Here is a 26,434-nt window from a genome sequence, read left to right as displayed (position 1 = left end):
AATGATTGTTTTGTGACAGTATCTGTCGACGCAGACTTCTGTTTGTAAGTGAAATGATTGTTTTGTGACAGTATCTGTCGACGCAGACTTCTGTTTCACACCTATCAATGTATGACTGAAACCCCACTTCCTGGAACTTGAATACATTAGTAATTTGAATTCCCCTCGTTCATTGGTCCAAGCAGCGTTATTTTAATACTCTTAGGTAACCAGACATGCACTGGTGGTCAAATATGTATATTTTGCGGCATGTTGGTGAGTGCAGCAAAAAAGACTGCCTGGTTTGATTCCCATTGGATGTTAACGTAATATTACTCTAATAAGCTTTTAAGAAATTGAAAAACAATCCTCATATTTACATTCCATTTACTAAAATTCATTTCTGGACATTTCAAATAATTTTTATAAGGATTGAAATATTCCTACATTCACGGAAACACACTGGATTTTACAGATCAATACTTGAAAATCTTGGACCAATATTGAAATATCCATTGATTACCATATACTCTTTGAATTACGGATCTGGACAGGTTTTGAGTCATTAGGTTTTCAGTGTATCATTCTTTATTAGTAATAGATTTTTTCATTTTAAATTATATATATAAATAATATAAATGTATTTCTAATTTCTTTTCTTAGAAAGTTGAAGTCTTATGAAATAACTTTAATTCCCAATCTTTGAAATGTCAGTTTATTATTCATAAATGTAAAGTTGAAAACAGGAAGGAAACTTGATCACTGGTGATGTGATTGTAGGGAGGTTTACAGACCTGATAGATGGCTCTGTAGATGATGAGGCTATGGAGTTGAGGGAGAGGCTCAAGTACACTCAAGTCACTCCAAAGCTTGGTCCGGAGGAAATGAAGAAGTACAGTTTATACTGGTAAGTTTGAGATAACCCAGGTGTATGCATATGATGATTTGCGTAAGGAAAGGAATTTTTTCGGGGTGATTATGTAGGGAAGATGGCTGACATGGATGTATTTGCCTCAAACTCACATTACTCGGGCCTTCCTTGTTTGTTGAAAAGTTTGCTTGATTCCATTCATGTTCTTAACAGTATAATTATATTGTTTATAGATTTCCTTGGATTACTAGAACTGCCATGCTTATTTTCGTTGTAAATATTATATATTTTATGTCGACCATTTGTGAGATGAGTACTTGACTCAATGTGTGATAATTTACCCCCGACTGTCTGGTCCTTAGTATTTATTCTATTTGTTTGGTGCACAAGGAGTCACACCTTGTGTATCACAACTATTGTATGCCAAGGACAAGCCTCGAGGCACAGACTGCCACACAGGTAGTCACACCTTGTGTATCACAACTATTGCATGCCAAGGACAAGCCTCGAGGCACAGACTGCCACACAGGGAGTCACACCTTGTGTATCACAACTATTGCATGCCAAGGACAAGCCTCGAGGCACAGACTGCCACACAGGTAGTCACACCTTGTGTATCACAACTATTGCATGCCAAGGACAAGCCTCGAGGCACAGACTGCCACACAGGTAGTCACACCTTGTGTATCACAACTATTGCATGCCAAGGACAAGCCTCGAGGCACAGACTGCCACACAGGTAGTCACACCTTGTGTATCACAACTATTGCATGCCAAGGACAAGCCTCGAGGCACAGACTGCCACACAGGGAGTCACACCTTGTGTATCACAACTATTGCATGCCAAGGACAAGCCTCGAGGCACAGACTGCCACACAGGTAGTCACACCTTGTGTATCACAACTATTGCATGCCAAGGACAAGCCTCGAGGCACAGACTGCCACACAGGTAGTCACACCTTGTGTATCACAACTATTGCATGCCAAGGACAAGCCTCGAGGCACAGACTGCCACACAGGTAGTCACACCTTGTGTATCACAACTATTGCATGCCAAGGACAAGCCTCGAGGCACAGACTGCCACACAGGTAGTCACACCTTGTGTATCACAACTATTGCATGCCAAGGACAAGCCTCGAGGCACAGACTGCCACACAGGGAGTCACACCTTGTGTATCACAACTATTGCATGCCAAGGACAAGCCTCGAGGCACAGACTGCCACACAGGTAGTCACACCTTGTGTATCACAACTAGTGCATGCCAAGGACAAGCCTCGAGGCACAGACTGCCACACAGGGAGTCACACCTTGTGTATCACAACTATTGTAGACAAGGACAAGCCTCGAGGCACAGACTGCCACACAGGTAGTCACACCTGTGTATCACAACTAGTGTATGCCAAGGACAAGCCTCGAGGCACAGACTGCCACACAGGTAGTCCCACCTTGTGTATCACAACTATTGCATGCCAAGGACAAGCCTCGAGGCGCAGACTGCCACACAGGTAGTCACACCTTGTGTATCACAACCATTGCATGCCAAGGACAAGCCACGAGGCACAGACTGCCACACAGGGAGTCCCACCTTGTGTATCACAACTATTGTAGACAAGGACAAGGCTCGAGGCACAGACTGCCACACAGGTAGTCACACCTTGTGTATCACAACAATTGTATGCCAAGGACAAGCCTCGACGCACAGACTGCCACACAGGTAGTCACTCCTTCAAATAATAATATGGCAAACTTCAGTGTTGGTAAATAAGTATATTCGTGAAAAACACAAAATTTGTCAGGAGCCTACAGGAGCAAGCCTTATCAGGTGCTAACTGGAACTCCTCTACCTAACAGTATCTTACTTTTTGTACTTCTGTAAAATTAATGTAACAGAGTACAGTATGGTGGACATAGGTCACACGATAGGTACATGGAGGAGTATGTAAATAATATTAGCTGCATATACATTTCTTTATTTTATATTTACTATAAATAGAGATGGCAAGAAATGTTTTAACTGTTGAGCAGTTTTATTAGCTCACCTGCCCGAAGTAGATTGGGACTAAATATGGTCTGGAGCATCTTTAGGCCAAGGGGACTCAATTTTGTATAAATGATGGGTCTGGCCCCGGGCGGGGCCCAATAGGGGAAATATAGCAAATTCTTTAAAATCCTTCTTCTTCTGTAGGAATGAAAGGATTTGGTCCATATTTGGTCTGAAGCATCCTTGGGGGAAGGGGAACAAATTTTGGAGAAACCGTGGGTCTGGCCCCCCTGGGGGGTGAGGGACAGGGCCCAATAGGGGAATTATAGCAAATTCTTTAAAATCCTTCCTCTTCTGTAGGAATGAAAGAATTTCGTCCATATTTGGTTAGGTGCATCCTTTGGTAAAGGGGAACCAATTTTGTATAAACCATGGGTGTGCCCCCCCCCCCCCCCAGAGGCCTGAGGGGTGGGGCCAAATAGAGGAAACATAGCCAATCATTCTTTAAAATCCTTCTTCTTCTGTAGGAATGAAATGATTTGTTCCATATTTGGTCAGAAGCATCCTTGGGTGAAGGGGAACCAATTTTGTATAAATTGGGGGTGTGGTACCCCAGGGTCCTGAGGGGTGGGGCCCAATAGGGGAAACATAGCAAATTCTTCCAAACCCTTCTTCTGTAGGAATGAAATGGTTTGTTCCATATTTGGTGAGGTGCATCCTTTGGTAAAGGGGACCCAATTTTGTATAAACCATGGGGGGGCCCCCCCCCCGGGGGGCCTGAGGGGTGGGGCCCAATAGGGGAAATAGAGAAAAAACCTTTGAAATCCGTCTTCGACGATCAGGATTATGGGATTTTATCCTTATTTAGTCTGGAGCATCCTTGGGTCAAGGGGACTCAATTTTGTATAAGCATGCAGTGGATGAGGTCTCCCAAGGGGCAGAAGGGCGGGGCCCGATAGGAGAAATAGAGATAAAGCCTTTGAAATCCGTCTTCGACCATCAGGCTGATGGGATTTTATCCTTATTTAGTATGGAGCATCCTTGGGTCAAGGGGACTCAATTTTGTATAAGCATGCAGTGGATGTGGCCTCCCAAGGGGCAGAAGGGCGGGGCCCAATAGGGGAAACATAGCAAATTCTTTAAAATTCTTCTTCTGTAGGAATGAAAGGATTTGTTCCATATTTGGCCAGAAGCATCCTTGGGTGAAGTGGAACCAATTTTGTATACATTGGGGGTGTGGTACCCCAGGGTCCTGAGGGGCGGGGCCCAATAGGAGAAATAGAGATAAAACCTTTGAAATCCGTCTTCGACCATCAGGATTATGGGATTTTATCCTTATTTAGTCTGGAGCATCCTTGGGTCAAGGGGACTCAATTTTGTATAATTGGGGGGTATGACCCCCCTAAGTTGCATATAGGGGTGGGGCTCTGTTTGAAGTTTGTTCTCGCTTTATCTCAAGTACTGGATGGATCTTTCTGAAATTTCATATGTACGTACAGCACCTACTTCATACCAATTATTTTAAACATATTCAGGTGAGCGATACAGGCCCTCTGGGCCTCTTGTTTCTGATCAAATGTTGTAATCTTCCTTCAACTCCCTTCTTTCTATCATCTATTATCTGCAACATGGGCAGGGTCTGAGCTAATCTGCCGTCCCACCGGATCGATACATGACAATGTTAAAATAACCTTGGATTTGTTGAATACAATGCATGTATTCCTTGAAGAATTGAGCTGGACCCACGAGCTTGAGTAAGATGGGATTGACTGTGTATATATAAGGTTTTTGTGTAAGGATATTTTAATGGTGTATTTTTTGTATGCAGGACCCCCGCAGGAGTGGACACCAGCAACACAGATCACATGAACTACCTCAACGACATGTGTGAAGATTTTGAGAACAAGATGACAAGGATGATAGAAAAATCACTGGAAAAAAAAGACAGCAAACATTTTGGTATCAATGAAAAAATGTATATAGAGATTCTACAGCATCTACATTTCGCCAATCATAAAAGTCGAGTGTTCTGTGGACGAGCTGATCTGCTGGAAACAGTGCGACAGAAAATGATGGCAACTCACACCGATACAGATATTAAAGGTCAAAGTGAAGAGAATGGGAAAAAGGACACAGATGAAATGGATACATCTTCTGTTGTATCTTTATATCAGTCATTGGATGGACAAGTTTCCAAGAAAGATTTGGATGAACTCAAACAGATTCAAGCAGAATATCAAGGAACAAAAGAAAGATTGAAGCAGCTGGGTATAATATACAATCACGCTGACCTTGACCTCGATCACGAAAATGACCCTAGCCGAAACCCAAAAACTGAAATGATCCGCTTACCAGCGATGAAAACCTATTGTCGGCCAGTCACTATTTATGGCAGTTCAGGGTCAGGAAAAACATCCGTGATGGCAAAGATAGCTGAACTTAGTAAAACATGGTTTCCGAATTCTGTTCAGATTGTGCGCTTTTTGGGAACTTCAGCCAATTCGTCTTCTATCCGTGATGTACTTCTGGGCATCTGTCTACAGATCTGGGTGTTGTACAAAGTGAAGCCCCCTCTGAACCTTGACCTGGAGAGTGATTTCCACTTTCTCACTCAGTATATGTTAGCTCTGCTGTGGAGGATTAAGACCAAGGACCGACCACTGGTCATCCTTCTAGACTCGGTTGACCAGCTGCAGCTGACTGACCATGCAAGTACCATGCGTTGGCTGCCTCTCAAGGTGCCACCTGGTGTTCACATTGTCGTGTCAGCCATACCTCAACACAACAATTGTTTGGAAAACCTCCGCTCTCTACTACCTTCACATGACAGCATGGTCCACGTTCCTTCTTTGTCGCAAGAAACTTCAGAAAACATTATAAAAAATGTTCTGAAAGAAAAAAGTCGACGACTTACAAAGCTTCAGTGGCGCCATCTGCTGGACAAGACTGCGAAGGTAGGCCAGCCACTTTACGTGAAGCTGTTGGCTGACCGGGCTGTAACGTGGAAATCTTCTACTGCCATGTCCAAAACAGCTGTTGGAAACAGCATCAAGGAAGCCATTGTTCGTCTCTTTGAATCCATAGAAAAAGAACACGGAGAAATCATTATAACTCATTTATATGGTAAGTGTTGTATCATTATTGTCAGGTCTGCCGACACTTATTTTCAGTTCACCTAGCCAGAAGATCCATGTGAGCTTATGCCATACTGCGGCCTTCGTCCGTCCGTCCGTCCGTCCGTCCGTCGTCTGTCGATCAACTTTTTCTTTTGAATCACTTCTTCTGAAGAACTGGGAACCAAGGGTCATGATATTTGGCCAGTAGGTACCTGGGATGGATTGCTATAAACTTTCCTTATTGAAATAACCTTTAACTACTTTCAAGGTCACAGGGGTCAAATATGTTATGGTACTTCGGTATGTTATGTAGACCAGCAGTGCAAATCTTTTTCCTTAATTACAGTAATGAGGTCAAAGGTTAACTTTAAGTGCTTGTCAGGGGTCAAAGGTCAACATGGGTTAAAAGCTTTAACAATCTTCTTCTCAATTTCCATTAGGCCCAGGGTCATGATATTTGTCATGTAGGTACCTGGGACGGTGTGCTATAAAGTTTCCTCATTAAGATGACCTTGACCTAGTTTCAAGGTCGCAGGGGTCAAATATGGTAAAAACTTCAAACAACAATATTCTAAGGCCCGTTTAAGAGAAGTTAAAATGTCTTGAGAGAGAAAGTTGACATCAATACGGGGAACAATAGTGCTCTCCATGGCTAACAGATTCTGATGAGCAGGGAGCAATTGTTGTCCTTCTGATATATATTTAATTCAGTAAGAAATGTAAACTACCAAAGTTGTTAATTTTTCTCCTTTGTTTGAGTAAACATCGGTGTTGTGATATTACATATGAACAAACTGTAGAGTTCGTTGCTACAGTAGTTGTATTTGTGTTGCTAGGTTACCTGAGTGCTGCACGTGATGGCTTATCACTGTCGGAGCTTGAAGACATTCTCTCCCTCGACGATGAAGTTCTGCAAGACACATTTTTGTACCATCTACCTCCAGACCCAGAAAACATCCGCTTCCCGTCGGCTGTCCTCACGCGGGCACTCTTCAGTGTACTAGACTACCTTGTTGAACGCAGGTCTGGTGTGACTTCTGTACTCTCCTGGTACCATCGTCAGTTCACAGAGGTAATACATCTCCTCATTATAAACAGATCAACTGAAAATATTTTTCTGTCTAGATATCTGTCACCAATTGTTTCTTTTTTCAATAATGGTAAGGCAGAGGCGACATTTGAAGATGACCAGAACCTGTGTTTGTTTAATGAGATCACAGGGACTTCCTCAGTTCCCAGTAGTTATTTCTTTTCCAGATGACATCTATCCTATTTATGCACAGGTTTTCACCTTATTTGGCTCATGGCTGTATACTGTTAAGTGTTAAGGACAAGTTCAAAGATTACATTGTATATACATTTACATATACAAATGTATTGTAAAAAGGTTGTTGGCTCTTAATGTTAATCTGTGTTGGCCTTCTGGGTAATTCTCTAAAATGATACAAGTGATGATGACTTATACTGTTTATGCTTTGTAGACCAGTCGCCAAGATATTGTTGTCTTCCTAATACCACCGTTGCGACCATAGGGAATACTGATATTCCAACACCTTGTGTTACTGTCGTCTCATAATTGTCTCACGAGTATTTTACCTGGATTTCTGTAGATGGCAACAGAACGGTATCTCTCGAAGGATCGTGCTGTGAAGATACATGTATTACTGGCAGACTATTTCCAGGGAGTCTGGTATAAGAAGCGAAAAGCTCTGAAGTTATACAAAAAGAAGACGGCGTCGTACCCTAACGCCGTCCGCTCAGTACCGGAACAGCCCACCCTATACTGCCACAACATGTACAACACACGCAAACTCATCGAACTGCCCTACCACCTTATCAAATGCCAGCGCTATCAGGTGTTCCGTGACATCATAGCTTGCAATTTCAACTTCCTATATGCCAAATGTAAAACACTTGGTGTTGCTGAGGTAATTGAGGATCTCCGTCTGTGTTTGGTTGCCATGGATACAGAGGGTTTCCTGGATGAGGAGATTTATAATGACATCAAATTTGTTCAAGAAGTTTTACTGATGGGTGTCAACATCATCCGGCAGGACACTAACAACCTTCCAATACAGGTACACTTTATCCCATTTGATAGATTTTATTTTCCAGTTCCCAGCTTGTAGCCAGTGAGAAATAAAATTGGATTTCTCAAAAAAATATTTTATTCAATAATTTTGTTCTTCAAGTTAAACTGTTTACAGGTCTGACAAATGGTGTTGGAGATTATTATGTAGACCTGGCTTCTCAAATTTGTCACACCTAACGCCATTGAATGGAGGCATGATGGGTAAAATGTCCAGGTCACTTAGTTAAAATAGAATTTCACTGACATGCTCATTGTGATCGCACTAGCAGCAGTATTTTCTGATAAATTATATTGAAACTTCTTTGATATGTTTGCCTTTGATAACATTAGACTGTTCCAAATATAGACTTGATTGGTTAGAGATCAAGGTCATTGTTGCTAAAAATAGAATATAAACAGTCACACATCAATGGTGATCACTCTAGCTGCTGTCTTTCTCGACAGATTAAATGTCACAGGTATATTTACCTTGGAGGTAGGTTTTTACACGTTTGAACATGAGTATGATCAGTCTAAGGTCAAGGTCACTTACTAATAATATGATTTCACTGTCAAACTTATTGTGATCACTCTATCGACTGTATTTCTTAACAGATTTTAATGAAACTTTCGGGAATGCTTGCTTTGCAGTATACTAGTTGACTAGTTTGAACATGGGCATGATCAGTCAAAAGTCACTGTTATTATAATGTATTTTCACCTTCACTATTCTTGTGATTGCTTTTGGTGGAGTGTCAAGTACTGAAGTCTTGTCTCTGTCTCACTATACACAGAGTTATGGCCCTTTGTTCATGTTTGTTACTGAAGTCTGTCCAGAGGTGGGGGACTTACGATTGCTTGCAATACTTCCCCTGGTTTCCTGTAGGTAAGATTAATGTTATATAAGGTGAAACATATTTTAATTAACAGTGATATCTGGTCAGTGTTTTTTTGTACATTGGTGTCTTTTTCTGTCCCTTGTTGTGGGAACCAGTGACAATTAAAGTAATAAACACATATTTGATAAACAGCTGATGGCCAGACTTGGTGGAACAGTTAAGACAAAGTGGTTGCACAGTCTGGTAAAGGGGGCCCAGGAGTGGTGTGACACAACCTCTACCCCACTACTGGCACCCCGGTCCTTCTGTATGCCCCCACCAGGGGGCGTTCTCTGGTTCACCATCGACATTGAGATCTACCTGACGGGAAGTAAGTGTGGTCTTTCATGGTATTTTTTGTCCTCCTTTCTTATTCAGGTGTGTAAACAGAAACTTTTGAGATAATGTTTTAGAGCTGAGGCTACAACTTGGCAGAGCCTCATTATACATTCTCTGCCACAGAAAAATGATAGATTCTCTACTAGATATATAAATATCATATGAAAGTGATAATCCTGTATGTAAAGGAACTTTAATTATGTTTTATGTTGATTACACATTGATTACCCTTCTTTGAGGGATGTAAGAATATTTGTTAACCAACTCAATATGACGTGCTGAAAAGTTACATATTTTCATGTCTTCCCACAATGGTAATAAATAGGTTATTTTACCTAATGGAAATGCTCATATTTTCCTGCTCGTTTGAAATAAAAAGCCTAGGCTTACTAACAACGGTTCTGCTTCAGTCACTCAGTACTTCAGGGGAAATAACTCTTATTGATTTCCCATAATTTTGTGAAAATGTAACCAAGGAATTGAGCTGCAGGACAGAAATAAACTTTTATTTACTCTGTTACTGGGAGGAGGTATGACAACATGTATTTAACATTTGATTCCCAGATTCCATGTCACGTGACTTGAGTCATGTGATGTACCTACAGGAGGATGTCAATCACTTGTTTGTCCTGACTCCGCCCACATCAAGATTTGACACCGCCTTAATCCATACGTTTGACCTAGCAGACAATGGAAGCAGTGTGTTCATGACCAAACTGACAAGGAATTTCACGGCTGTCAATTTCTTGGCCGGGAACAAGTATGTACAATATAACTTATGTAGATATCATATTTCATGGCAGATCTCTCAATAGACCACGTAACACTCTTTTATGACAGAAAGCACATCTGAAAACACACAAGAGACCATTCACATGAAAAATAATTTCATGACTATTCATATGAAATATCCCCCTTGTAAAGAGACCATTCCTCTGAAAACACCCTAAGTTAGCAAGTCTTTTTCTGAATGATATTTTAATCAACCAGGCCTTACTTATTTGGAGATATTTAAACTCCAGATTGAGTGAGCAAATAGTTATGACCGTGATCATTAAACTTGAGTACATCATTTTTATTATAACATAAAATCAATGATTGTAAGATTCTATTATAATTGTGTACAGTTCCTACTTTTGTTAAAAAAAAAGTATTTTTCACACAATCGGCCAGTTATCCAGTGAATTCGCCTGTGTAATATTTTTACACATGTCACTAGTGTAACATACCCTGGAGCGTTTTTCATTGGCTGTGCCAGTCATAAATCGATTGTGATGTCATAATATGGACAATGACGTGACGTCATAAATTGTGCTCCAGAGGAGCTTTTATGAAACTTGTCTCGAGGTTTTAATTTTTGCTCGCCATGGCTCGCAAAAATAAAAACTCCTAAAACTCTTTTCATAAAATCTCATATGAAATGGAAACTCATGTAAGATCCTGTATATATCAATTGGTAGATTGTAAGATATATGAAATGCCTTTCTATTGATAGATACATACATGTAAAGAACCAGAATGAATACAACCAGGTATTCCAGTCCAAGTCAGCCACCCTAATGAAACTTCACCATGAGGCACACTGCATCACAGCCTCCAGCTCCGGCAAATACCTTGTCTATTCCAACAGTAAGGGTTTATATAGAATATCAAGTAACGGACAAATATCTCGTCTATTCCAACTGTAAGGGTTTATATAGAATATCAAGTAACAGACAAATACCTTGTCTATTTCAACAGTAAGAGTTTATATAGAACATCAAGTAACGGGCAAATACCTTGTCTATTCCAACAGTAAGGGTTTATATAGAACATCCAGTAACAGACAAATACCTCGTCTATTCCAACAGAAAGGGTTTATATAGACCATCAAGTAACAGACAAATACCTTGTCTATTCCAACAGTAAGAGTTTATATAGAACATCAAGTAACGGGCAAATACCTTGTCTATTCCAACAGTAAGGGTTTAAATAGAATATCAAGTAACAGACAAATACCTCGTCTAATCCAACAGCAAGGGTTTATATAGAACATCAAGTAACAGACAAATCCCTCGTCTATTCCAACAGTAAGGGTTTATATAGAATATAAAATAACAGACAAATACCTCGTCTATTCCAACAGTAAGGGTTTAAATAGAACATCAAGTAACAGACAAATACCTCGTCTATTCAAACAGTAAGGGTTTAAATAGAGCATCAAGTAACAGACAAATACCTCGTCTATTCAAACAGTAAGGGTTTAAATAGAGCATCAAGTAACAGACAAATACCTCGTCTATTCAAACAGTAAGGGTTTAAATAGAGCATCAAGTAACAGACAAATACCTCGTCTATTCAAACAGTAAGGGTTTAAATAGAGCATCAAGTAACAGACAAATACCTCGTCTATTCAAACAGTAAGGGTTTAAATAGAGCATCAAGTAACAGACAAATACCTCGTCTATTCAAACAGTAAGGGTTTAAATAGAGCATCAAGTAACAGACAAATACCTCGTCTATTCAAACAGTAAGGGTTTATATAGAGTATCAAGTAACAGACAAATACCTTGTCTATTCCAACAATAAGGGTTTATATAGAATATCAAGTAACAGACAAATTCCTCGTCTATTCCAACAGTAAGGGTTTATATAGAATATAAAATAACAGACAAATACCTCGTCTATTCCAACAGTAAGGGTTTATATATAACATCAAGTAACAGACAAATACCTCGTCTATTCCAACTCTAAGGGTTTATATAGAATATCAAGTAACAGACAAATTCCTCGTCTATTCCAACAGTAAGGGTTTATATAGAGTATCAAGTAACAGACAAATACCTCGTCTATTCCAACTGTAAGGGTTTATATAGAATATCAAGTATCAGACAAATACCTTGTCTATTCCAACAGTAAGAGTTTATATAGAACATCAAGTAACGGGCAAATACCTTGTCTATTCCAACAGTAAGGGTTTATATAGAACATCAAGTAACGGAAAAATGCCTCGTCTATTCCAACAGTAAGGGTTTATATAGAGTATCAAGTAACAGACAAATACCTCGTCTATTCCAACAATAAGGGTTTATATAGAATATCAAGTAACAGACAAATTCCTTGTCTATTCCAACAGTAAGGGTTTATATAGAACATCCAGTAACAGACAAATACCTTGTCTATTCCCACAGTATGGGTTTATATAGAATATCAAGTAACAGACAAATGCCTCGTCTATTCCAACAGTAAGGGTTTATATAGAACATCAAATAACAGACAAATACCTCGTCTATTCCAACAGTAAGGGTTTATATAGAGTATCAAGTAACAGACAAATACCTCGTCTATTCCAACAATAAGGGTTTATATAGAATATCAAGTAACAGACAAATACCTTGTCTATTCCAACAGGAAGGGTTTATATAGAATATCAAGTAACAGACAAATTCCTTGTCTATTCCAACAGTAAGGGTTTATATAGAATATCAAGGAACAGACAAATACCTCGTCTATTCCAACAGAAAGGGTTTATATAGACCATCAAGTAACAGACAAATACTTTGTCTATTCCAACAGTAAGGGTTTATATAGAATATCAAGTAACAGACAAATACCTCGTCTATTTCAACAGAAAGGGTTTATATAGAATATCAAGTAACAGACAAATACCTCGTCTATTTCAACAGAAAGGGTTTATATAGAATATCAAGTAACAGACAAATACCTTGTCTATTCCAACAGTAAGAGTTTATATAGAACATCAAGTAACGGGCAAATACCTTGTCTATTCCAACAGTAAGGGTTTATATAGAACATCAAGTAACGGACAAATACCTCGTCTATTTCAACAGTAAGGGTTTATATAGAATATCAAGTAACGGACAAATATCTCGTCTATTCCAACTGTAAGGGTTTATATAGAATATCAAGTAACAGATAAATACCTTGTCTATTCCAACTGTAAGGGTTTATATAGAACATCAAGTAACAGACAAACACCTCATCTATTCCAACTGTAAGGGTTTATAAGACAAATACCTCGTCTATTCCAACTGTAAGCGTTTATATAGAATATCAAGTACCAGATAAATACCTTGTCTATTCCAACTGTAAGCGTTTATATAGAATATCAAGTAACAGACAAATACCTCGTCTATTCCAACAAAAAGGGTTTTCCTTGAAATGAAAGTAATTGACAAATATCTCATCTATTCCAAACAGATTTCAACCAAATTTATGAGAAGCAACATAAGAGTAAGGTGGTTTAGTTTTGTTGATTTTGTGCCCCTTTCCTTTGTGGTCGCTGAAGGACATAACTAAAAAAGGGTTATAGAAAATTTTCAAAGATCTCTTCAAATTCTGGAAATAACAGAGTTTTTTTCAGTTATATGAAAGGTCCAGAGGAAATAAGAAATAAAGGTTCTTCATGAAAACCTTGCAGTGCCTTTTGGGGCCACACCATTTGGTATTTACCTGGTGTATATATCTGGTAAGTTGTAAGGACAAGAATTAAAGTTTCCTTATACTGAATTTCTGATTTACTGTGCATTAATGTAAACAAAAGTTGCTTCTTCTAAAAAGAAAGTTAATAGGTGTTTCTAATTTGAATGTTTCTGAAGTTCAACTAAGCAAGTTTCACTCCTGTGAGCATTGTCTCGTCTTATTTATCCTGTATGTTATAATTTCAGTGTCGAAAGTCTTTGTTTGTCTCACGGATACTCGTGGTGGTGTGAACAAAATCAAGCATGTGTTGGACACAGATCAACGAGAAAAGGATGTCATTAACTCAGATCAAGACAAGGACAATGAAGTTAGTGGAAAACGATTTCGTTCTAAGAAAAAGATGTATGGTGAGGTGTTCAATCTGATTATCTCCCCTGACGAGAAGTTTCTAGCCGTGTTAAATGACATATATGGTTACTACAAGGTGTGGAATCTAGAAAAAGGCGAATTTCTATTTGATGCAAAACAGCCAGATACAGAAGAGATGGATAAGTTTAGTTCTTCATTCTCAGACATTGGAAGTGCATCTATAATAACTAACGGTAATGTCCTAATCTACCGCAAATACGGCTGCCAAGGCCAACTGTGCATGCTTGACCTTGAAACAGGAAAATTCCTGCACACCTTGGACAGTGGATCATCCTACCGTCTCACGCTTTTGTCACTTCACCCGACACAACGCTACCTATCTGCTGCCCCCTGCGCCACTATGTGCATAAAGGGTGAGCACGGCAAGGCGTGGAAAATCTGGGACATCAGCAGTGGTGACATGGTTACCAAGGCTACAATACCAGAGTTGTTTAAAGACCCTTGGGGCATGGACTGTCTGAAACTTTTCGGCTCAGATAAGATCTTTGCTGTGTCATCACACCGCAGGACTAATGGAGCGATACATATATCGTACTGCGGTAGTGTGGACGCTCCAAACTCATCAGTGATCCCATTCTGCAGCCTAAATAGCCACACCATGGATGTGGTACAGGTCTTAGTGGTTAGTTTCTTACATATAATGTCCTATATAGCGGTCAAATTTTTAGCTGAATTAAAATTCAATATAGCTTGACCGTGCCATCTTGAAAATGTATGTTTGGATTAAGCTGAAATTCTGTTGAACTAATCACCTTGGCAAATCTAAGAGTTCCGCTTGTCATGTCAGGTTTCGCCACTATTAAAGCTGTAGGCTGCAGTCAAAAATGATGATGAATGTTGAGGAAGATGGGGTCAGTAAATTTGATGTCATGGTGTGCCCACTTACATTCATTTATTGAGATAAGCAAAGCTGTTATAGAATTTCTGAGAATTTAGTCCATTTAACTATTCATCCAAATCGTTTCTAGAATTTCAGGTCTAACCTGAGTATTCTTGACTAAGACAGAACATATTGTCAACTCCTTGGCCTCATAATTATTAAAAATATAAATGTTTTATTTGTAGAGCTCAGACATGAAGACGCTGATATCTGCTTCCAAGGACAACTGTGTGAAAACCTGGGACCTCAACAAGGTCATGGCCAAGTTTAACACGACAACAGAGGGTTGCTGTGACGACACGGAAATAGCCTCTAAACTGATACCAATGTTTGAAGAGGAGCTTAAGCAGACTTTTACCACTGATGCCTTAGGGGTCAGCAGGTAGGGAATGTAGGGTCAGTAAGTAGGGGTCAGCAGGTAGGGAATGTAGGGTCAGTAAGTAGAGGTCAGCAGGTAGGGAATGTAGGGTAAGTAAGTAGGGGCCAGCAGGTAGGGAATGTAGGGTCAGTAAGAAGGGGTCAGCAGGTAAGGAAAGTAGGGTCAGTAAGTAGAGGTCAGCAGGTAGGGTAAGTAGGGTAAGTAAGTAGGGGCCAGCAGGTAGGGTAAGTAGGGTCAGTAAAAAGGGGTCAGCAGGTAGGGAATGTAGGGTCAGTAAGAAGGGGTCAGCAGTTAAGGAAAGTAGGGTCAGTAAGTAGAGGTCAGCAGGTAGGGTTAGTAGGGTAAGTAAGTAGGGGCCAGCAGGTAGGGTAAGTAGGGTCAGTAAGAAGGGGTCAGCAGGTAGGGAATGTAGGGTCAGTAAGTAGCGGTCAGCAGGTAGGGAAAGTAGGGTCAGTAAGTAGGGGGCAGCAGGTAGGGTAAGTAGGGTCAGTAAGTAGAGGTCAGCAGGTAGGGAATGTAGGCTCAGTAAGTAGGGGTCAGCAGGTAGGGTAAGTAGGGTAAGTAAGTAGGGACCAGCAGGTAGGGTAAGTAGGGTCATTAAAAATGGGTCAGCAGGTAGGGAATGTAGGGTCAGTAAGCAGGGGTCAGCAGGTAAGGAAAGTAGGGGTCAGTAAGAAAGGGTCAGCATGTAGGGAAAGTAGGGTCAGTAAAAGGGGTCAGGAGGTAGATAATGTAGGGTCAGTAAGAAGGGGTCAGCAGGTAGGGAATGTAGGGTCAGTAAGCAGGGGTCAGCAGGTAAGGAAAGTAGGGGTCAGTAAGAAAGGGTCAGCATGTATGGAAAGTAGGGTCAGTAAAAGGGGTCAGGAGGTAGATAATGTAGGGTCAGTAAAAGGGGTCAGGAGGTAGATAATGTAGGGTCAGTAAAAGGGGTCAGGAGGTAGATAATGTAGGGTCAGTAAGAAGGGGTCAGCAGGTAAGGAAAGTAGGGTCAGTAAGTAGAGGTCAGCAGGTAGGGTAAGTAGGGTAAGTAAGTAGGGGCCAGCAGGTAGGGTAAGTAGGGTCAGTAAGAAGGGGTCAGCAGGTAGGGAATGTAGGGTCAGTAAGTAGAGGGCAGCAGGTAGGGAATGTAGGGTCAGTAAGTAGGGGTCAGCAGGTAGGGAATGTAGGATCAGTAAGTAGGGGTCAGCAGGTAGGGAAAGTAGGGTCAGTAAGTAGAGGTCAGCAGGTAGGGTAAGTAGGGTAAGTAAGTAGGGGCCAGCAGGTAGGGAATGTAGGGTAAGTAAGTAGGGGTCAGCAGGTGGGGAACGTAGGGTCAGTAAGCAGGGGTCAGCAGGTAAGGAAAGTAGGGGTCAGTAAGAAAGGGTCAGCATGTAGGGAAAGTAGGGTCAGTAAAAGGGGTCAGGAGGTAGATAATGTAGGGTCAGTAAAAGGGGTCAGGAGGTAGATAATGTAGGGTCAGTAAGAAGGGGTCAGCAGGTAAGGAAAGTAGGGTCAGTTAGTAGAAAAAGTAGAGTAATAAGTAGGGGTCAGTAGGTAGGGGTCAGCAGGTAGGGAAAGTAGGATCAGTAAGAAGGGATCAGTTAGTAGGGAAAGAAGAGTCAATTAGAAGGGGTCAGTAAGAAAGAGTCAGCAGTTAGGGAAAGTAGTGGTCAGTAAGAAGGGCCTGCCATTGTTCTGGTTTGTTTGTTTCATTATGTCATTTCAGTTACATAAAAAAAAGACTTCTGTGGAGTTTCCTGTCAACTCTTTCCCTCCAATTCTTTCTCTCCATCTCTTTCTCTCCATCTCTTTCTCTCCATCTCTTTCTCTGTAAATCTGTCCCTCTAAATCTTTCTCTCCAACTCCTTCCCTCTTACTAGTTTTGTATTGAGATAAAGTATATTCTGTTTTGATTTGTTTACTTGTAACAGTGATGCTCGAGAGATTTACCTGGCGCTGTCCAGTGGAGAAATGGTAATTAAAGACCTCAAGTCCAACCAGGTAAAGAGCCGGGTGACCATGACATCTGTACCCCTGTCCTTGTTGTTGGTTGGGTCAGCAGGTGACCTTGTGGTGGCTGCTTCGAAAAAGGGAAACATTGAAGTATGGGACATGCAAACAAGTGAGTTCTCTGAGTAAGGAGGAGGGAAGATATGAAGTAATCGCTTTGTCAGTGTGTCTTTACATGTGTCTGGGCTTCAGTCCATAGTCAGTGTGTCTTTATATGTGTCTGGACTTTGGTCCATAGTCAGTGTGTCTTTACATATGTCTGGGCTTTGGTCCATAGTCAGTGTGTCCTTACATGTGTCTGGCTTTGGTCCATAGTCAGTGTGTCTTTACATGTGTCTGGGCTTTGGTCCATAATCAGTGTGTCTTTATTTGTATCTTGGCTTTGGTCCATAGTCAGTGTGTCTTTACATGTGTCTGGACTTTGGTCCAAGGTCAGTGTGTCTTCACATGTATCTGGGCTTCAGTTCATAGTCAGTGTGTCTTTACATGTATCTATGCTTCAGTCCATAGTCAGTGTGTCTTTACATGTGTCTGGGCTTTGGTCCATAATCAGTGTGTCTTCATATGTATCTGGGCTTTGGTCCATAGTCATTGTGTCTTTACATGTGTCTGGGCTTTAGTCCATAGTCAGTGTGTCTTTACATGTGTCTGGGCTTCGGTCCATAGTCAGTGTGTCTTTATATGTGTCTAGACTTCGGTCTATAGTCAGTGTGTCTTCATATGTATCTGGGCTTTGGTCCATAGTCAGTGTGTCTTTACATGTGTCTATGCTTCAGTCCATTGTCAGTGTGTCTTTACATGTGTCTAGGCTTTTGTCCATAGTCAGTGTGTCTTTACATGTGTCTGGGCTTTTGTCCATAGTCAGTGTGTCTTTACATATGTCTAGACTTCGGTCCATAGTCAGTGTGTCTTCATATGTATCTGCAGGGCTTTTGTCCATAGTCAGTGTGTCTTTACATGTGTTTGGGCTTCGGTCCATAGTCAGGTTGTCTTTACATGTGTCTGGGCTCTAGTCCCTAGGATAATGTTTGTTTACTATAATCTTATGAACCTCTCTTTATTTTTCAAGGTTTTCTTAAGTCATTTGTTGAAATGCTGTTTATTAATACTGATACTGTAACAGTGAATACTATCCACAGTTTTAGACCTTATTCTTTACAGAGGTATTACAGGTATAGAGACATACAATAAAGGGTTCTGACCAATATATAGATTTGGACAATGGATGCTCTTGATTTTGGCTAAATATTAATGGCCTACTAAGTAATGTGGAATACTTTACTGAGGCCCATCACTAACATTGTATGAGAAAACTGTTTCTTCTTACAGAGGTCATCCACAAGTCTGTCAAGTGTAAACATGACATGTCATGTATGGCTGAGGCCAGCGACATCCTTGTGGCTGGTCAAGCAGGAATGGAGGCCAAGGGTAGTATCTGGAATATCAGAACAGGTGAGAAACAGAATCATGTACTAGTTTTACACTTTTGACTCTGATATTTAAAAAAAATGTGTTAAACAAATAAATTGATTACTATACATTGGGAAATCTTTGGCCAGTCAAACTTTTGGTAATTGTCAATAAAGGTAAATTAGTGAACATTTTTGTCACTTTTAACCATCAAAGATACGGTGAATCTGCAATAATGAGTATATCTATATACATTTAAACATGTCCACACTATATACAATAGCTGCCAAAATTTCACCAGAAGTAAAAGTTTTAGATTATATGAAGGATAATAAAAAATTAATGGCTTCTTTTAAACTTTCTGTTCTTGATTATTCCATCAACACAATCTCTGGTACCTTTGATTGACAGATGATATAAGTAACTTTGTTTGACAGGTGATATAATTATGTCTCCCCTTCGAATTAAGGGAGACATATTGTATAAGTACTGGTTCTTCTTCTTCTTCCTCTGGTTCTTCTAATCGCAACTTGTCCGAGCCATAACTTTTCAACCGTTAAAGATATCATGATAAAACTTTGGGTATGCATGCATCACCCACAAAAGGTGTGCAGTGCACTGGAATTAGGTCACTGTGACCTTCACCTCAAGGTCAAAGGTCAAACAAGATGCCCAGAAGGCCTGTATTGCTCACCTGGATATCAAAGTAATCATGGCAAAATATTCTCCAAATAAGATCCAAAGGAATGGGCCAGACCCCAAGGACAATCCTTGTATCCTATCTGTAATAGATTTTTCATGCCCAGCAATTTTATGTATGGTTATGGGGTGGGGATCTCAACTGTTTTCAAGGTGTGACTCAGAAACTAGGTCCCTAGGGTTGTGACCAAACCCCGGGGTCAATTCTAATATCATGACTGCGTGCGTCTCTTTATGCCCAGCATTTGTATATACAGTTTTGGGGTGGGGATCTTAACCGTTTCAAAGTTATGACCCAGGGGTTAAGTCTCCAAGGGTGGAGCAGACCCCTGGGTAATCCTGGAAACATATGTGCGTTCTTCTCTTCATTCTCAGCAATTGTATAAAGGGTTATAGGGTGGGGATTGCAACCATTTCCAAGCAATAAACTATTTTTTGCCCCACCCTTTTGCCAAGGGAGTCAGCCCCAATACTTGTACAATTTGAATCCCTGCCTCCCATGAATGCTTCCAACCAAATATGATTGATATCCAGTGCATAGTTCTACAGAAGAATTGTTCCCTTTTGGCCCCGCCCCTCAGCCCCCTGGCGGGTCAGCCCCACCATTTGTACAATTTTGAATCCCCACTACCTAGGGATGCTTCCAGTCAAATATGGTTTATGTCCATCTTTTAGTTGTAGAGAGGAAGTCGCTTAAAGCAATATAGCCAATTAACCCTTTTTGGCACCGCCCCTCAGCCCCCTTGGAGTGCAGCCCAACCATTTGTACAATTTTGAATCCCCACCACCTAGGGATGCTTCCAGTCAAATTTAGTTAAATTCCAATAGGTGGTTAAGAAGAAGAAGTCGTTTGAAGAAATTGTTAGGAACGGACGAGGGACATAAGCTCTGGTATAGCATAAGCTTCGGACCAGGTATTAGTGCAACATTTTCAGTAAATTCTTGTCCGGCCCTTAAATTTTAAACCGTTAAGATATCTTGATCAAACTTGAAGGTTACCTGCATCACCCACAGAAAGTGTGCAGTGCACTGGAATTAGGTCTTGTGCTTCACTATATACAGAGTTATGGCCCTTTGTTTAATTTTAATACAGTAGATTTCTCTTAATATCACTTTCCATTTGTCAGAGAAAAACATGATATTAACAGAAACATGACATAAACAGAATACATATTTTCTGATGTTTTTCAACCCTCAAAACCAGAAGTGAACTTAGTCAAATGCCTAAGTGATGTGGCTCTACGAAGAAGATTGATATTTTGTAACTAACCTTGTTCTTTACCCTAGTTGAAATATAGATATAAGTAAATAAGTATAGAAATAAATTTATTGTTTGTATTTCATTTCAGTATGCAGTTACATTTCATATAGTTAGTAGCAAAATGATCAGTACGATTGTAATTATGATTGTTTACTGCAGTAGTGATGTAGGCATACAAGTGTTTGGATGGTATTCTGCATCAAATTCAATTTTAAACATGAAACTTCGTAAATATTTACCTATATCTTGATATATATACTGTTCTTTCTCTAGTAACATCTTTTTATAGGTTAATAAAGGAAGATAGTACACATGTTATAATTAGTTGAAAGAATACATCACACTTGGCATTAGAAAAGTTTACAGCTGTTAGACTGTCCTAGCTCCCCCAACCACAGGTTAATATCATGTTAACAAGTATGTAAGTCAACCTATTGTTTAACAGTCAGCCAGGTGTAACCTATTGTTTAAAAGTCAGCCAGGTGTAAAAAATACCTTGTTAGGCCGAGGCATTGTTTACATAATGTGTCCAGGGTGTGACAGAAGGTCCCCAGGGCATTTATCATGAATCATTACCACCATTTACCTGTATTTTTTTTGAGCCAGTGGCCAAAATAAAGTGATATTAAGAGAAATCGACATAAAAGCAGGTGATAATAAAAGAATTGAATTGCATTGATTATATAGCAAGAAAAACGGTGCATCAAAAAAACATGATAATAACAGGAAAGTGACATTAACAGACGTGATATTAGGTGGAATGTACTGTACCAAAGTTTGTCCCAAGCATTAGTTCTATGTTATATCACCTACGTTGACCAAACTTACCATATTTATGTATCTTGGGAAGACAGTATGTCTCGCACTAAAATCAGGTTTTGTGCCCCACTATATACAGAGTAATGGCCCGATGTTTATTTTTGATACCAAAGTTTGCCCACAGCATAATTTCAATGTTATTTCACCAACGTTGACCAAATGTATCCTGGGAAGTAGGATGTCGCATTCTAAATCCAGGTCTCGGCCCCACTATATAAAGAGAAATGGACCCTTTTTAGGTCACCTGAGACGAAGTCTCAAATGACCTATTCTAATCACCTTTTGTCCGTCGTCGTTTGTCCATAAACAATTTACATTTTCGACTTCTTCTCAGAAACCCCTGATCCTATTTCAATAAAAATTTGCATGAACCTTCCTTCGTCAAATATGCACCACTATTGTGAATTATATGGTTCCCACCTCCAGAGGCTCTGAGGGGCGGGGCTAAAAGTGGTGAAATAGGCTTAATATTTTAAAATCTTCTTCTCCAAACCAAGATATGCTGGAAACCAATTTCTCTTCAGGGTCTTGAGGTACTTTATCAAAAATGAGAATTTCATGACCCCCAGACTCCATGTTTGCCCCTGGGGAGGGGGCGAAGTATACTATAGTTTATAAAGGAAAATGATACTTTTGGGTATTTTTGGTCCATTTTCAATTGGAAATTATTCAAACTTTACATTATAACTATGAAAAGACGATTTGATAGTGCCCACCCCCAAGGTCTGAGGGGCATAGCTAAAAGGGATCAAATTGGCTTAAATTTTTAAAACCTTTTCTAGACCCAGATATGCTGGAAACCAATACCCTTCATAGTAAAATATTTTGTTCATTTTCTACTTCGTTGTTTGACAGGTGATATAAATTATTGATTGACAGGTAATATAATTTTCCTTGTTATACAGGTGATATAGTCTTCATTGTTTGACAGGTGATTTAGTTTTCGTTGTTTTACAGGTAATATAATTTTCATCGTTAGACAGGTGATATAATTTTCATTGTTTGACAGGTGATATAATTTTCGTTATTTGACAGGTGATATTATTTTCCTTGTTTGACAGGTGATATTATTTTCCTTGTTTGACAGGTGATATAATTTTCGTTGTTTGACAGGTGATATAATTTTCATTATTTGACAGGTGATATTATTTTCCTTGTTTGACAGGTGATATTATTTTCCTTGTTTGACAGGTGATATAATTTTCGTTGTTTGACAGGTTATCTAATTTTCATTGTTTGACAGGTGATCTGCTGAGGGAATTGTCTCTACTCTACTCCTTCTACACAGTGGCTATCAACACCAGCGGCACCAAGGTAACCTTTACATTTAATTATTTAACTTAACCGCTAATTAATATTGACTGATTTCACCAAACACTAATGGAAATGAACGATGTATTGTTGTGAACAGTTCTTGCTATTTTGGAGCCGATGTAAAAACAGATCTGACCACAATAGGAACCATCTAGTAAGTCTAAATTCAACTTTAATCCAGATTTTACAGATTAAGCCAGAACTTTGTTGAAATGATCAGTACAGGGTCCTGATTAATTCTTGTTATTAGAAACCAATTTGAAATCCGATATGGCCACCGTGACTGCCATTTTAAAATTTTGGTTTCAATATGACTCAAATTTTCAGAACTGATTTCACCGAAATTCATTGGAAATATTCATGGAATGGTCCAGACAATTGTTTGTTATTTTCATCTAAAACTTTCCCCCTGTATGTTACAGCTAGTGTATGCCCTGCTGTTTGACCATCCTGGTTAGTTTGACCTCAAACTTACCCTCTTTGTTTTACAGTTTGTGTCCAGTATGTTTGACTTCCCAGTAGTGGTCAGTGTGAAAGAGAACACAGAATGTGCAATGATGGACATGTCACAAGTGGACACAGATATGTCTGCAGCCAAATGTACCGCGATCAGTCCAGACGAATCCCTTGCCTTGTGTGGCTCAACCAATGGAAGTATCCGGGTCATTGAGATGACTGGTGCCTATAAGTTCCGGCTGGGACAGAAGTCGACCGTCATAACAGCGGTTTTCTCTCCGGACAGTCAAAGTATTGTGTCCGGTGGCTACAAATCTATCTATATTTGGAACACGCTGGAAGGCACCTTAAAGTTCAAGGTCAGGAAGCACGACAACTTTGTTCTCAACATCAAGTTTCACCAGAGAGGTACCCACTTCCTAACAACTTGCCAAGATAAGAGGATTGTGATTTGGGATTTTCGACGTGGCCTATCGTTGACTACGTTCTATACAGATAGTCAGGTGGATCTGGTAGAGTTTACACGACGGGGCTATGTTGTTTTGGTTCCAGAGGGAGACTCTAGTGCTGCTACACTCAAACCAAACCCTGTCCTCAAACAGATGCTCAAGGGCAAGTACAACCTGAACATAGGGGCCACCATAACCAATGCGCAGGGCATGGCTCTGGGCTTCTCCAGTCAGAAGATACAGGCAAACAACGAAAGTGGTGCATGCAATATTTTGTAATTTGGGTGACAACAGATGTGTGACTTGTCAAAACTTGAAGCCGTTGCCCGAGTGGCACTAGTTGTATGGTGAAGCATATTATGGTAGTTATGACAACTAGATTGGGATAAGATAAGAAACCATAATACCCGTTTCCCAAATGAATATATCATATCTTTAAATCATAACAACTGAATAATTACAGTATTACATAAGGTAACTATGGCAACCGTGATAGGATACAGGCAGGGCTAGAATTTAAAAAAAAAAGTTTTGTTTCATTTGATTCTTATTAACCCCCAATAAATTCTAGATGTTTTTTTCCTAATTTAAAACTAGAATGATGTCAGTGTGACGTTAAAGCCGCTCACCACTTTAAATTTAATTGCTTCAGTAACACGTTGAGCATCAATAACTACTATAATACTATTTTCATTTATTTTTTATTCATATCAATAATATATGTAGTGACTTTATTTCCTGTCATGGAATATACAATTCATCACAAAATCTCATAAATGTTCTTGGAATATATTTGAATTATATTTCGAAACGCGACTTTACCAACATAAAAGAGTTATTTCCCTTACACCGGATTGCATAATATTTTGACACAGCACGAATTCTTGTCAAACAGCAGCGGCAGTTTATGATACAATGTTCAGTAGCTAGATAAATAATGACATAATCCATTAATTTTTTATGATACAATGTTCAGTAGCTAGATAAATAATGACATAATCCATTAATTTTTTATGATACAATGTTCAGTAGCTAGATAGATAATGACATAATCCATTAATTTTTTATGATACAATGTTCAGTAGCTAGATAGATAATGACATAATCCATTAATTTTTTATGATACAATGTTCAGTAGCTAGATAGATAATGACATAATCCATTAATTTTTTATGATACAATGTTCAGTAGCTAGATAAATAATGACCCAATCCATTAATTGTTTATGATACAATGTTCAGTAGCTACGAACATAGCCTATGCAGTTCACGATTATTGACCATTTGTAATTTTGTACATTTTTCTCAAATACTGATCACTCCCACGTATACTGCTTTCAGTCTACGGTATTTAATTATCAATATACTGGTAAACCTGGTATACATTTATGTACAGACCAGTCGCTATAATCCAGTCACCGCTAATTTGGTTATTTCACCATCGAGTCTTTCTCTTTGGAAGAGATTTAGCTTATTGTCCCCCATGTTATCCAGCTGTTTCACATTTCAGCCATTTCTACCTTTAAACGAAGGTGGCTGGATTAATGAGACTTGCCTTCAATGGAACTCCACCAAATCTTGTTACTGGTTGTTAACTGTCAAGGTACATGTTTGAAAATGATGGAGTTCATGTATATCTAACGAGGTCACAGACACTTCCCCCACTGGATTGATGGACAAGATTCAGTCATGTTTTCCATTTATATACGGGTTCCATATTGTATGACGTTGTGCAGGCCACATTGCTAGCTGAAATCCTGCAGGTTTAATGAGTATGTTACAATATCACATCTGATGAGCACATTCATTCTGTAGGTTTAATGAGAGTGTTACAATATCACATCTGATGAGCACGTTTAATGTGTGTTACAATATCACATCTGATGAGCACATTCATTCTGTAGGTTTAATGAGTGCGTTACAATATCACATCTGATGATTCTGTAGGTTTAATGAGTGTGTTACAATATCACATCTGATGAGCACATTCATTCTGCAAGTTTGCTAGTGTGTTTTTGTTTTTAATTCATTCACAGTTGATGAATTTTATTTTTATATCTATGTATAATGGAGGTTTGATCACATTTTAGGGTACCATATTGTTTTGTATATTATTAACTTGTTACAAATATAAAAAACATCAAACATTTAATGTAGACTTTTATAAACTATATATATGTAGCCCAAACGGCATATCCCCTTATGTCATGGTGTGGCATCTGTCTGTTCGTCAAATTTTCACTACAAAAGGCACAAGGGTCCTGTGAGCTTATCCGATACCTCAGTATCTGTACAGCATATTTCTTCTTCTTCTTGGCACAAGTCCAAGTGAGTTAACACTGCCAGTTGGTTAAGCATTGGAAATTATACCACCGCCTTCCTCCGAGTGTTGTTCTTTGATCGAAATTTGGAACAAATTATTATTCTTGTTAAAGCATCTACATGAGGAGATATATATAAACATGCTCACAACCAGGACAGCACCATCCCACCAAGCTGTGGAGCTAGCCAGGACAGCTTGTAGGAAGGTGAATAAATTTCGTCATATGAGGTAAACATGTCGCAAGCTATCTTGCATGCAACGACACGTCATTTGGGAACATGCGCCCCCAAACTGACTTGTAGGCGACATGTCGACTCTATGACATATCTGAGATAGCCCCTTTACCCGAATATAGGTGGGATCAATTG

The 26,434-nt window shown here is 39.5% G+C and overlaps 1 protein-coding gene across 1 annotated transcript in view; it reads left to right on the top strand.

Annotated features, from left to right (window-relative positions):
* The window catches only part of LOC110455384 (NACHT and WD repeat domain-containing protein 2-like), a 41,015-nt gene extending 16,229 nt beyond the window's left edge, over nt 1-24,786 (top strand). The window contains exons 12-23 of the mRNA XM_021505484.1: nt 4,662-5,956; nt 6,786-7,021; nt 7,560-8,027; nt 9,052-9,229; nt 9,802-9,997; nt 10,733-10,866; nt 13,905-14,710; nt 15,154-15,350; nt 17,258-17,448; nt 18,666-18,788; nt 22,769-22,839; nt 23,331-24,786. Coding sequence (XP_021361159.1) covers nt 4,662-5,956; nt 6,786-7,021; nt 7,560-8,027; nt 9,052-9,229; nt 9,802-9,997; nt 10,733-10,866; nt 13,905-14,710; nt 15,154-15,350; nt 17,258-17,448; nt 18,666-18,788; nt 22,769-22,839; nt 23,331-24,023 — 4,588 coding nt within the window. The 3' untranslated portion in view covers nt 24,024-24,786. The remainder of the gene's footprint in view (nt 1-4,661; nt 5,957-6,785; nt 7,022-7,559; nt 8,028-9,051; nt 9,230-9,801; nt 9,998-10,732; nt 10,867-13,904; nt 14,711-15,153; nt 15,351-17,257; nt 17,449-18,665; nt 18,789-22,768; nt 22,840-23,330) is intronic.
* Nucleotides 24,787-26,434: the final 1,648 nt, after the last annotated feature.

This window comes from Mizuhopecten yessoensis, unplaced genomic scaffold (genome assembly GCF_002113885.1).
Source record: "Mizuhopecten yessoensis strain PY_sf001 unplaced genomic scaffold, ASM211388v2 scaffold8213, whole genome shotgun sequence".
Taxonomy (NCBI): domain Eukaryota; kingdom Metazoa; phylum Mollusca; class Bivalvia; order Pectinida; family Pectinidae; genus Mizuhopecten; species Mizuhopecten yessoensis.
This window is presented reverse-complemented; position numbering and strand designations above follow the sequence as displayed.